General features: G+C 45.1%; 1 protein-coding gene across 1 annotated transcript in view; it reads left to right on the top strand.

The window, feature by feature from the left end:
* The window catches only part of LOC126252003 (aminopeptidase N-like), a 130,381-nt gene that overhangs the window by 71,542 nt on the left and 45,467 nt on the right, over positions 1-13,372 (top strand). Inside the window, exons 10-11 of the mRNA XM_049952786.1 lie at positions 4,779-4,959; positions 7,930-8,104. Of these exons, the coding sequence (XP_049808743.1) occupies positions 4,779-4,959; positions 7,930-8,104 (356 nt within the window). The remainder of the gene's footprint in view (positions 1-4,778; positions 4,960-7,929; positions 8,105-13,372) is intronic.

The raw sequence follows: 13,372 nt of genomic DNA, 5'->3' as shown, positions 1-13,372 counted from the left end.
GATTACATGAGTGGTTCAGGGGTGTCGTTTAGCAGTGTTGGTAAGCCACTCCTCTGTATGTAATCTAACATTTCATTCCTATGGTAGTTTCTCCAATAATGCTTCTGGCATTGACCAGGGCAGTTCCTCTTCGCTGGGTCAAGAACAGGTGAAATTTTCGCACGCTCTGTAAGAGCTACCGGTCACTCAGACTGTAGGTCTACGCTAGTGGAGGGCATGGACAGTCGGGCGAGCCTTTCAGGGATTATCAAATGGTTCAAATGGCTTTAAGGACTATGGGACTTAACATCTGAGGTAATCAGTCCCCTAGACGTAGAACTACTTAAACCTAACTAACCTGAGGACAACACACACATCTATGCCCGAGGTAGGATTCGAACCTGTGACTGTAGCAGCAGCGCGGTTCCGGACTGAAGCGCCTAGAACCACTCGGCCATAGCGGCGGGCAGAGATTACCCTCTGGCCCAACTTCCTTGGACAATGAGCAGTGGGAAGGAAGACTGGTGTCCTCTATAGAAGAACCCTGCTTCTTAGTAAACTTCGAGTGGAGGTCTCAGCTGTCAACTTCCCATTGTCCTTCTGTGTACGGTCTCCAGACACTTTTCCTCAAGCAAAATATGCAGCCATTCGTGTCTCCAAATTTTTGTAACTTCCTTCTGTCGTGAGAGTACCGTGCGAAGCCCAACAAAATATTCAGAATTTCCGACTATCAAGTCTAGACGTAAGATAGGGAGACACTCGTTTCCTGTTTCCATACACAAGTATGTCTTTGGCGGGTACATCTTTAACTTTATGTTGGGAGCCAGTGAAGGGACTTCCTCATTCTGACTGGAAGAGCACCTAGTCCCTTTCTTGGACTGGCTACAAATGATTGTGCAGCGTGCTTTTCTGAGGTCTGAAGGAAGGCTACCAAAACTGAGAGAGGCATTCGCGATTCTAATCCGAACTTCTACTTTGTGATTTTACTCTGAACTACGCCACCATACGTGTTTTTCATTGACTTCAGGATTCTGCAAGTCTTAGAAGTTTCACTGTGAACTTACTCAGATCCACGATCAGTAATGAGGAGCATGATGAGATCCTTGATTCGCAGTCACATCACCGTCGGCCCAGCCCCAACAACACTGAGCTCGGCGCACCGCGACTTGCCGCAGCAACCTCGCCCGCCAACAATCACGGTAGACCGCATTTGCAATGCGCGCTCCCGCCTTTGGCAATCGGCGATATAGTGAGCAGAAAAGAACTTCATCCCGGTTTCTATATTTAGTTTCCATAACTCTGTCTACCCGTCTCACACACTAGTATACAAGTTTTCCTGCAATCTAATTCTTGCTTCAAAAGGAATCTTTTCCGTAACAACTCGTTTTGTTTCGTTATCGACTTAATTCATTGGAGCCCACGCGCCTGGTGATATTTCTTTCTGGTTCTTCCTTTATTTATCGATCTGTTGTGTGCTCAGTTCGGGTTCATACTGTTTTGCAATCATGGCTGAAAATGTAATTTGCGTCCTTTACGTGTATGGGCACCATCTCAATCGTAATTGTCCAGTATCTTGCTGATGGCGACCCTAACAAACATTCACAAACTTTACCATTGTTCTATTTTAGTTGTGTAAATTCGCTCTCAGATTGTTTCATAACCTCGATGTTTATGTTGGGTTGGGTTGCGTTGGGTTAAGAGATGGGGCCCCTCCACGCCCGCACCAACGTGGTGACCAAACCAAAAGTTCTACTGTCACCTCCGTAAACATGTTAGTTATCTAGTAAGTGGATCACAGGATGCTGGGCTGTGATGTTGTCCGTGCGTCTGGGTAAGGCTACGCATTAACACGATCCATCAGGTGATAGATAGTGGACGAAACGCGAGTGAGGGTAGCGATTTGAAGAGCAGAGGGAAAAAAGTGCCATGGCTCGTGCCGTGGGAAAAAACCTCTGCGACAGTGGAGTGGGTAGTAAGAGCAGTAGTGGCTTACTAGCTGCGATAGCTCATGCAAGGTTGGATTTGTTAGTATAGGTATCATGCATCATTACCGTGTCAAGCGATGGCGATGTGTCCCAGTTGCTGCAGCTGCTACATTCCTGGAACAATCAAGATCGTTATACAGTAGTGGGAGATCGGCCATAGATCATCTCACTGTGTGGGGGATGTGTGGAGCTTGTTTGCATGCAGTGTACGGTACGGCTTCCCTGTGTGGTGCCAGTTATTCGGCAGTGTATTTCAGCTGGATATCCAGTAAATGTGTCTGATTAACAGGGGCTCGCCTGTGCCGTTATGTTTGCGTATGCTTGGCCATAGATGTTATGCCCTTGCAAGTATGTCTTTTGGTCTTTTATGTTTCCATGTATGGTTGTGGTCGTAGTTCCCCAGATTCAGAATAAACGGGTTCTGCGAATGTCTGGAGTTTCTGTATAGTCTTGTGGTGAGTTTGTGGGTTGTGTTGCGGGAGGAGACGAAACTGCGAGGACATCGGTTTCATCGGATTAGGGAAGGATGGGTAAGGAAGTCGGGCATTTCCTTTTCAAAGGGACCATCCCGGCATTTGCCTGAAGAGATTTATGGAAATCACGGACAACCTAATCAGGATGACCGGACGTGGGATTGAACCGTCGTCCTCCCGAACGTGAGTCCAGTGTGCTAACCACTGCGCCACCTCGCTCAGTGTTTATGTGTTTTGAGTAATTTTACACATTGTTTGAATAAACATTAATTTACGAGATCAAAGAGAGCAACCATTAAAGTAAATTATCCAACTGAAATGCCCAGGTCCTCCAACCACAAGCAGTAGACGATGTACCTGGCGAGTTCAGAAACTTATGAAATAACGTTTTCCGACGCGCGTGGCAGTTTATTTCTATGTGTCATGCTCGCCTCAAGGGGTAATCTATCATTTTGTATGAACTGTGGTGATAGATCCAGCATCAATCTAATATGCATACCCACGGCACACCTGATGAGCAAGAGGTCGTGTTGCCGGCCGCTGTGGCCGAGCGGTTCTATGCAGTTCAGTTTGGAACCGCGCAGCTGTTATAGTCGCAGGTTCGAATCCTGCCTCGGGCATGGATGTGTCTGATGTCCTTAGGTTAGTTAGGTTTAAGTAGTTCTAAGTCTAGTGGACTGATGACCTCAGATGTTAAGTCCCATAGTGCTCAGACCCATTTGAACCAAGAGGTCGTATTCACAAGTCACGTAATTCTCGTAAAATTCGGACCTCTGGTCTGTGGGCGCCAAGCTGGTGAACGATAGCGTCGCAGGTGTGTTCCTTCAGTTCAGTTCAGAGCAGACCAATAAGGAGGCCAAGTTCGCCAACACTCTCATCAAACGTTTACAACACGATTCTCGCCTTGTCACAAGGACAGTTCTCCTTCTGGATGACGGCATCGCCTTCGGAGAAGACATCAGGAGTGAACAGATGCAGGTAGTCCACAATAATTTTGACCTACCTTTGCACAGACATGAATTACTTACATGTGCATGGCCTCACCACCACTCACGTAGGTCATCTTACCTGTGGAGACACTATACTGCACACACTGCAGCTTATGCGTAAGTTACGAAATTTAAAAGACGTTTTTCTTGCATGATGTTGCTTCCCCCACCATCGCCTACGAGTTTCAGTAACTGCCGCTAGGTTCATATGCATTCATTTTTCTCTTGTTCGTTGTACAGTACACGTCTTAAATCATTTGCTTGCGTACGTCAACAGTTAGCGCCATGACAAAATAATGGTCTTAGTTTTCAACTAACTAAATAAATACTTTGTCAAGTGGAAAAACATTCTAAAACCGCCCGACAGGCACCTCAGCACTCAGCATTCCCTGTAATCAGTTTTGTAATAGAGTAATAGAGCATCGTTTAAAATGACTTGCTGACGTACAATGAAAATAATTTTTTGCTTCAGTCATAGAGTATAAATTTTATGATGAAGTGTAAACAAAAATCTTGGCGCAATCACTAAGTAATGATTGTCTGTACAGTAGTACAAAATTTGGTTACAGAATTAAGTATTATCGACAAACGTAACGTGTACTTCGCAGCACCTGTGACCAGCGAGAATCTTGAGTAACTAGAAATTAAAAAAGAACAGAGCTGTTGAGATAAAACTCTTTCCGATGTTCTTTAGTGTGCTGTAGATAGCATATAATTATGTAACGCAAAAATTTAGAAATATTACTCTTCAAAATGCGACACGTGTATTGCAGTGATGGTGGTGTTTCGAGTTGCCAGACGTCGTAATGTTAGTTGTAATTTAATGCAAGCTGGCGCGGCATGTGAAATACATACAGGGTGATTATAATTAAAGTTAACCTTTAAAAATGCTGTAAGGTCACATTGAAACCACCTGTCGTAACCCGTCCTCGAAATACTAATCTACACTGATGACGCTTTCGTGGCAACTTACTGATGTATTGCCTGTTGTTCGTCTCGTGATCTTCGGCCAATGTCCGTCACCAGCAATGAATCCTTGACAATGCCAGACACTGATACCAGCAAAACGTCAGAAAAATCGTTAAACAGAATATGCTGACCTAAGATGCCGTGACGAAAGGCAACGGGTAATACGTTCACATAACGTGTTAGCACTTGACACAGGTCAGCGCTGCTATGTGTTGAGGTCAGTGCATGGAAATAATGCTTATCCTTCAAGCGTCACACACTGTTATGTTTAGCTTTTTAACATGTGTTTAATTCATATAGAATACCGTGGAAATGTAACTAGCTCTGCTGTCACCTCACGAGTAGTAGTGAATCTGCTGTAATGTGATGTGATCTGTCCATAGCATGTTCAGCGCGGCGACGGACGACCTCCTGTTGAGGACCCTGGATTACGTCACGCCTGATTCTTCCCTGCCCGAGGGAACCTACCTAGAAGAAGTCATGCTGCCCTGGGTGCGGCAGGGTGGCTTCCCTTTCATCTCCGTCTCCAGGAACTACACCGACGGTTCAGCTGTCATATCACAGGTGCTTCGACTTTCCCACCTCGGGAGACGATGGATTCACCTCGATAACACTTCTACGTAACGTCACTACTTCTTCATATTCATTCTCGACTGTCGGGGACGTCTATCGACTTCCGTGGTAATATCGTGTTCTAAGAAGTGGGGGAAAACATGTTTGAAAGCTTTTATACTATTAGGTATGTCCTCTGAAAACAGGCTGCTACGAGTATTGAGGACCACTCCAAAACGTGTCGCTAAAAGCGTAACGGCAGTTGAAGTTTCGAGGCGTAAGCTGCAAGTCTCTACAGTAGTGTAGTGCTTAGAATGTCGGAATGCGGAAAAGAATGTAGCTGGTACCTCCAACATTTTTTCCGCATTTCCTTTCTTATAAAATTCTCGGACTTTATTAAGCTGAGTACAGTATGTTCTGCAGTATTTGACGTTATGTCCATATAAGAGCGCTCTATCCCAGGAGTGACTTGTAATTGTCAGTAATTTACAAATTAAGCATAAATCACCTAAATATCAGTAAATGTTCGATACGCCGGCCGCGGTGGTCTCGCGGTTAAGGCGCTCAGTCCGGAACCGCGTGAATGCTACGGTCGCAGGTTCGAATCCTGCCTCGGGCATGGATGTGTGTGATGTCCTTAGGTTAGTTAGGTTTAAGTAGTTCTAAGTTCTAGGGGACTGATGACCACAGATGTTAAGTCCCATAGTGCTCAGAGCCAATGTTCGATACAAGTTGTTCATCGAGTAAAACAAAAAAAGTACAACTGAAAATAAAAAGCATAGAAAAGACTGATACATAAAAAGAACTAAAACACAGCATAGTCTCAACCGTCTATAAAGTACAAAAGAAGATTTGCAAGCTAGTTATTTTAGGATACTTCTGTTTCAAACGAGAGCGTATGTTATGTACGAATGCATGCTTTCGTGGCGATATCCGTTACTAAAATGTTCTCGGGTTTCAAGCCGCATCGATAGGTTAACTGCCCTAGAGCTTTCGGCGGAGTCCCGGAACCAAAACATGGTCATATATGGTGCTGGACTAGGCACCAGTGACGTCACTGAGGGCGGCGCAGCTGTATAAGCACGGCAACGGCATTCAGAGGACACTCAACCATTTGACAATGACAGAGGAGATCTCTACCGATAGCTCGTCAGCAGTTAACCACTTGATGCGGCTCGAAACCCAAGAATATTTTATTAAAGAACATACATATGAAATGATAATCAAATTGACACCCTAGCTGCAAACAGGCGTTGATGTACTTCATTGGGGACATATTGAAAATGTGTACCCTGACCGGGACTCGAACCCGGGATCTCCTGCTCACATGGCAGACGCTCTATCCATCTATGGGCAAACATCTGTTAGGCGCACTACGAATGTAGTGGTGTGGACATGTCGGGAATGTGGATCTCACGGGGAGCGTGCAAGGGATAAGTCCCTGCAGACGCACTATCCTCTGTGCCCGCGGTGGCTCAGATGGATAGAGCATCTGCCATGTAAGCAGGCGATCCCGGGTTCGAGTCCCGGTCGGGGCACACATTTTCAATATGTCCCCAATGAAGTACATCAACGCCTGTTTGCAGCTAGGGTGTCAATTTGATTATAATTTCATTTCTAGCAAAGCTGCATGGTCATCCACGGTAACTGTTCTTTCGGGAACAGATACTACCGTCATGTATAGTTGAACATACATATGCAGATGTAATATATTCTGTACCTACAACTGCTTTTTCTCATTGCTTCAGTTACTTTCACAAGTTCGTTTTCTTTCGCGGTGAACTGTAATTTTTCGCACAAATTAGAATATACTTCCCACAACCACCACACTTTTTCCAATGGGGAAACTTATTGTTAAGTACTTTTCGTATTACATAATTATGTATTTTAATTACTTTTGATATTACATAATTGCATCTACATCACACTCCGCAAGCCACGTAATGGTGTGTGGCGGAGGGTCCCTTTTGTACCACTAACTGAGCCCTCCAATCCTGTTCCACTCGCGAATAGCGCGAGGGAAGAACGATTGTCAGTAAGCCACTGTATTGGCTCTAATTTCTCAAATTTTCTACTCATGGTCATTACGAGAGACATATGTAGGGGGAAGTAATATATTGGCCGGCTCAACAACCGTATGTAAAATACGAGTATGGAGTTGGCTGGTTCTCACTTTCAAAGAAAGAAAAGACAACAATAGTTTTCAAAACTGTACTAATCGAAGATATGAAATGCTGCTTTAATTCGTGAGCAAGAGTGGTTACAACAGTCAAAACGATACTCCATATTTACAGTCCTTTTACGATTTGAGAAAAGCGTTATGGTAATATTAGATTTATTATTCTGGTGTGCAAAGCACTTATAATTTTGTATGTGAAACTAGACAAAAGTACTTTACCTATATAGTCTTCAAATGACTAAACATATAAATTAAAACGAAGTCAATAAACATGTCAAATGGAATAAGGTAAGGGAAGATGTGGCTTATCCATTGGTATGGAGCAAATAAATCGGTTCAGTTTTTAATGTTAATGAGGCGCACACATACTGATTGGGTATTTACAGACCATTTCTGAAAAGAACATAACTGTTACGCATACATTACGTTCATTCTTGGTAATAATAAGGTATTGAAAACAGCAGACAGTCACAATATTGCAGATCGAACGTTTCCTAGGTGGTGTCATGTATCAACACGATGATGGTGCCAATTCCCGAGTGAAATCGTGAGACTGTAGGCTCACCACAGTGATACCTCTGCGTAAACACAAGATGGACGGCCACTGCAAACGAGGCCCATCACGCTCATACTCGACACGACCACGAAAGTCGCTAGATGTCCACGACGGTCGAAACCGCGCACGTCCACGTCATAGTGACGTCACGCAGACGTGTTATCGATGTGAACCTAGTGTTTCCCTTCCCACTTCCCACTGAGGTCTACTCTGCAGCCCTCACGGAACCACCTGTGTGAATTTGCAGGCACCGTACCTGTCGGACGCAGACACCGTGTGGCCAGTGCCCGTCACCTACACGTCCCGCTCTGAGGCGAACTTCTCCGCCTCTCCCCCACGGCTCTGGCTGCTGGACTCTGAGCTGGAGGTGCCGGCCGTGGCTCAGCCAGACGACTGGCTACTCCTCAACCTGCACGTGGCTGGTGAGTGACCGATTTCTATTCTGGAGCTTAAATTAAGCTTTTTTTCCCAAACAATCCGTGACATTTTATTCAAAGTAAATACGTAAAACTGCAACCAGTCACTTTTTGAAATAGTGATTTATTCATTCCATGAACCGGTTTTCGAATCTTTTCAGGCTCATCTTCAGATGGTGCAAAGAAAATTACATGTTACATAGCTATTTCAAGCGTAATGCTGGATGCTGGCTTGCGACTATGGATGGCTTTTGTTGTTAGTATCTGTCTCCTTCGTTTGTGATGGCCAGTTGCTTCTGTACTACAGAATATGTAACTTCTGACTGGTTTGATGCGGCCCGCTACGAATTCCTCTACTGTGCCGACCTCTTCATTTCAGAGTAGCACCTGCAGCCTGTGCCCTCAGTTATTTGCTGGATGTATTCCAATCTCAGTCTTCCCCTGGATGTATTCCAGACTCAATCTCCTTCTAGACCAGGGCTTAACAACTGGCCGGTTTTGAGCGCGAGTACTCGCGTCTGCTCAGGCACGTGCTCGCGAGCAGGTGCAAGGTCGCGGAGTAGGGAGGGAGGGGAGGGAGGGGAAATGTGCGCGCACGTTTGAATGTGATCTCGCGTTCTTAGCAGATTTAACTAGCCATCTGAATGCTTTGAACCTTTCACTACAAGGTAAAGATCTGCTAATTACTCATTTCATAGATCGAATACGAGCTTTTAAAATGAAATTGACACTTTGGGTGAGTCAGCTGGAAACAGGAAACCTAGCTCATTTTCCTAAATTATCATCCATGCAAGATTTTCACAAAGACTGTGAACGTTATTCACATAGTTTAGTTGATCAGCGCTTTCAAGATCTGACAGCACTAGACAGTGATTTTGATCTGTTCGCTCCATATTCAGCGAATATTTAAGAGATTCGTCCTGAGCTGCAGCAAGAAGTTATTGACCTGCAGTGTGACAGAGACTGCAGAGACAAATTTCCGAACAAGAAAAACATTTTGGAATTCTACAGACACTTCCCTCAGGATAGATTTCCTCGTTTGCACAAACTGGCGGCTACAATAATATCAATGTTCGGTTCCACGTATGTTTGTGAACAACTGTTCTCTGCAATGAAATGTAACAAGACGCGCCTGAGAAACGCATTGTCTGATCGAAATTTAAACTGCACGCTGCGCCTAAAATGCACAAGAACAATTACTCCGAACATAGACGCAATTGTAAAGGGCAAAAAGTACAAGATAACCGAGAATCCCACACTTCAGTGACACCTTTTATTGTGTAACAGTTCACAAATTAACGCGAATGTAGAGGCATACACTAAGCTAATAAAATTATGTGGCACGTGTACATTCTCCTTTATTTGTTTCATTAGTCGCAGTAATAATTCGTGAGTGATATCCCTGCAGTTGGCCGCGGATTTACATTGACTGGCGGCAGCTGTTGTGTGCCCCACGTGACTTTCCCCACTCTCCGCTCTGGTCCGGTAGTGGGGGTAGCGTGCTCGCGCTGCTCCGTGCTCGCGCCTTGCTGCTCACAGCTTGCTGCGCGAGCACGTATGTTGTGAAGCCCTGTTCTAGACTTTTTACTTTCTACAACTTCCTCTAGCATCATGAAAGTTATTCCGTGATGTCTTAACAGATGTCCTACCATCCTGTCCCGTCTCCTTGTCTGTGTTTTCCGTATAGTCCTTTCCTCGCCGATTCTCCAGAGGACATCTCATTCCTCAACTCATCACTCCAACTAATTTTCAACATTCTTCTGTAGCAATGCAAAACGAATTACTTATGGTCATTACTATTCACTTTATACACGAGATTCACCTCTTCGACGGAACGTTAGATGTTTTTGAACTGAACATCACCTAAAAACTGACAAATCGTTTTTCCGAATGGAATATTCAATTGAAACACTTTCAGCTATCCTCACGGCTAATGACAGCACTGTTATGGAGGTCAATCGCGACACGTTTGGCGAAAAAAAAAGATTATTCCTTGCTTTGTTCATACGATTACTTAGTCGTAAATACATGTATTGATGATGTAAAACACTGAAGATTCGAGATATTGTCAAGTATATTAAAGGGAGCATCAGTGCAAGTAACGAGTTATGGGAAAGATAGCTAGATACGGGACTGCAAGAAGTCCAAATTGAAGAAAATGGTACCTGACTTTCGCATACGATAGAATTTGTACTCAGAGAGATACTTTTAACTAGAGGTGAGGCTCCCTCAACGGATTCTAGTAGCGAGTTATACCGTGTCAAAGAAATGGCGGAATTGCTACCACCGTTTGAAAAATTAACAAAAGCAATGTCAGGGGACAGTTACTTTACAGTAAACAAAGTGATCCCGTTGGCCAGGTGTGTTCGATACGCAGTCGAAAGTACGACACCTACAAATTAAATTTAAAAAAGAAATAAATAAACAACTGGCAAGAAGATTCGATGACTTAGATCACTCTGTTGTATTGGAAGTTTTAAAAACTCTTGACCCAAGATTCAAGTTCATGCATTTCAAAGATGCTGTCGCTAAATCAAAGGTAATTAGTTACTTAAATGAACATGTAAGGGAATTACTGCACTTGCAATCAAGAACGACAAAACCGATTAGTCGAAGAAAGAAGATTCAGAATCTGAATCTGGAAATACCACAAGCGATTGGCACACAAAACCGTTGTAACCTCCCCCTCACTTATCGACCTTAATGACAGTGAAAAATTAAACCACGTGTACCTAATGGAAATTTGGGAAAAGCAATCGTCACCGAAGTTAATCTGTCGGTAAAGAGGGAGGAAAGGGTTACATCTAAATGAAAGGAAAAATGCGAATGAAACTGGTGGAAATTAATTTTGAAAAGGGGTAAAGTTAATAAAGAAAGTAAATGTGAGGCCGTTACGTTAACAATTAACTAGCGGTAATTAGATATTTGAGATTTGAGGGAAATTACGGTCGCCAGTCCTATGGACAATTACTATAGTAACTGAAAAAGAAAGGTTATTACACATATAATTAGCACTAGAAGCGTGACAACTGAAGGTTGATACGTGTAGTGTGAAAACTGAAAGTTAGTCAGAAGTAATAAATTACGCTACACTCTGACTTAATTTAGCAAAAGAATTAATAAAACCGGAAAATTGAAAGTTAATTTAGTGACTGAAATTAATAGTGAGCTTTGTTTCTGAAGCACATCGAAATTCAGTAAAATACGGTTAGTCTTGGGCTACCTCAACAATCATTTCAAAAGCTACTTGAATCTACGCAATTTAGAAATAAGAGATTTAACTTTGAACTTGAATTAAATGATTCTGAACGATTAACAATAGTAAAATTTAGTACGTACCAAGCTGAGCTGCGGTCACAGGTAAGCTAAAATATGGTAACAAAACTCGCACTCTTAATTTGTGCTTGTGTAATCTAAATACTGTAGCCAGCTATGAATACACTAACTGAACTTTGAAATTAAAGCAGTGAAATGGAATGATATTACTTCAACGCTGGCGTCTGAATTTCAACGGCACTCAGGTTCATTCCGGAAAAGGAAGGGACCCTGCTTGGTAATGCAATTGGGACAATGAGCAACAAAGGTTCATGCTACGTTGCTGTAATTTTGTGATTTGAACAGTTTGAAAAGCTGAGGTCTGTCGAGGAGGTGGCGACAGTCACTCATTGTCGGTCGTCGCTGTTGCAGAAGCTCGATGTTGGCGCGCCTTCTTCTCGACATGGTCGCCAAGCGAAACGGGCTCTTGATATGCGCCAGCTAATGCTTCCCGTCCGCGACACCGTGTCAGAAACTACACTCCTGGAAATTGAAATAAGAACACCGTGAATTCATTGTCCCAGGAAGGGGAAACTTTATTGACACATTCCTGGGGTCAGATACATCACATGATCACACTGACAGAACCACAAGCACATAGACACAGGCAACAGAGCATGCACAATGTCGGCACTAGTACAGTGTATATCCACCTTTCGCAGCAATGCAGGCTGCTATTCTCCCATGGAGACGATCGTAGAGATGCTGGATGTAGTCCTGTGGAACGGCTTGCCATGCCATTTCCACCTGGCGCCTCAGTTGGACCAGCGTTCGTGCTGGACGTGCAGACCGCGTGAGACGACGCTTCATCCAGTCCCAAACATGCTCAATGGGGGACAGATCCGGAGATCTTGCTGGCCAGGGTAGTTGACTTACACCTTCTAGAGCACGTTGGGTGGCACGGGATACATGCGGACGTGCATTGTCCTGTTGGAACAGCAAGTTCCCTTGCCGGTCTAGGAATGGTAGAACGATGGGTTCGATGACGGTTTGGATGTACCGTGCACTATTCAGTGTCCCCTCGACGATCACCAGTGGTGTACGGCCAGTGTAGAAGATCGCTCCCCACACCATGATGCCGGGTGTTGGCCCTGTGTGCCTCGGTCGTATGCAGTCCTGATTGTGGCGCTCACCTGCACGGCGCCAAACACGCATACGACCATCATTGGCACCAAGGCAGAAGCGACTCTCATCGCTGAAGACGACACGTCTCCATTCGTCCCTCCATTCACGCCTGTCGCGACACCACTGGAGGCGGGCTGCACGATGTTGGGGCGTGAGCGGAAGACGGCCTAACGGTGTGCGGGACCGTAGCTCAGCTTCATGGAGACGGTTGCGAATGGTCCTCGCCGATACCCCAGGAGCAACAGTGTCCCTAATTTGCTGGGAAGTGGCGGTGCGGTCCCCTACGGTACTGCGTAGGATCCTATGGCCTTGGCGTGCATCCGTGCGTCGCTGCGGTCCGGTCCCAGGTCGACGGGCACGTGCACCTTCCGCCGACCACTGGCGACAACATCGATGTACTGTGGAGACCTCACGCCCCACGTGTTGAGCAATTCGGCGGTACGTCCACCCGGCCTCCCGCATGCCCACTATACGCCCTCGCTCAAAGTCCGTCAACTGCACATACGGTTCACGTCCACGCTGTCGCGGCATGCTACCAGTGTTAAAGACTGCGATGGAGCTCCGTATGCCACGGCAAACTGGCTGACACTGACGGCGGCGGTGCACAAATGCTGCGCAGCTAGCGCCATTCGACGGCCAACACCGCGGTTCCTGGTGTATCCGCTGTGCCGTGCGTGTGATCATTGCTTGTACAGCCCTCTCGCAATGTCCGGAGCAAGTATGGTGGGTCTGACACACCGGTATCAATGTGTTCTTTTTTCCATTTCCAGGAGTGTATTATAGCAAGTCGAGCGCAATTACATGCTGCCAAACCCCGAAAGCGCGGCAACTCGC

This window comes from Schistocerca nitens, chromosome 4, assembly GCF_023898315.1.
Source record: "Schistocerca nitens isolate TAMUIC-IGC-003100 chromosome 4, iqSchNite1.1, whole genome shotgun sequence".
NCBI classification, from domain to species: Eukaryota; Metazoa; Arthropoda; class Insecta; order Orthoptera; family Acrididae; genus Schistocerca; species Schistocerca nitens.
This window is presented reverse-complemented; position numbering and strand designations above follow the sequence as displayed.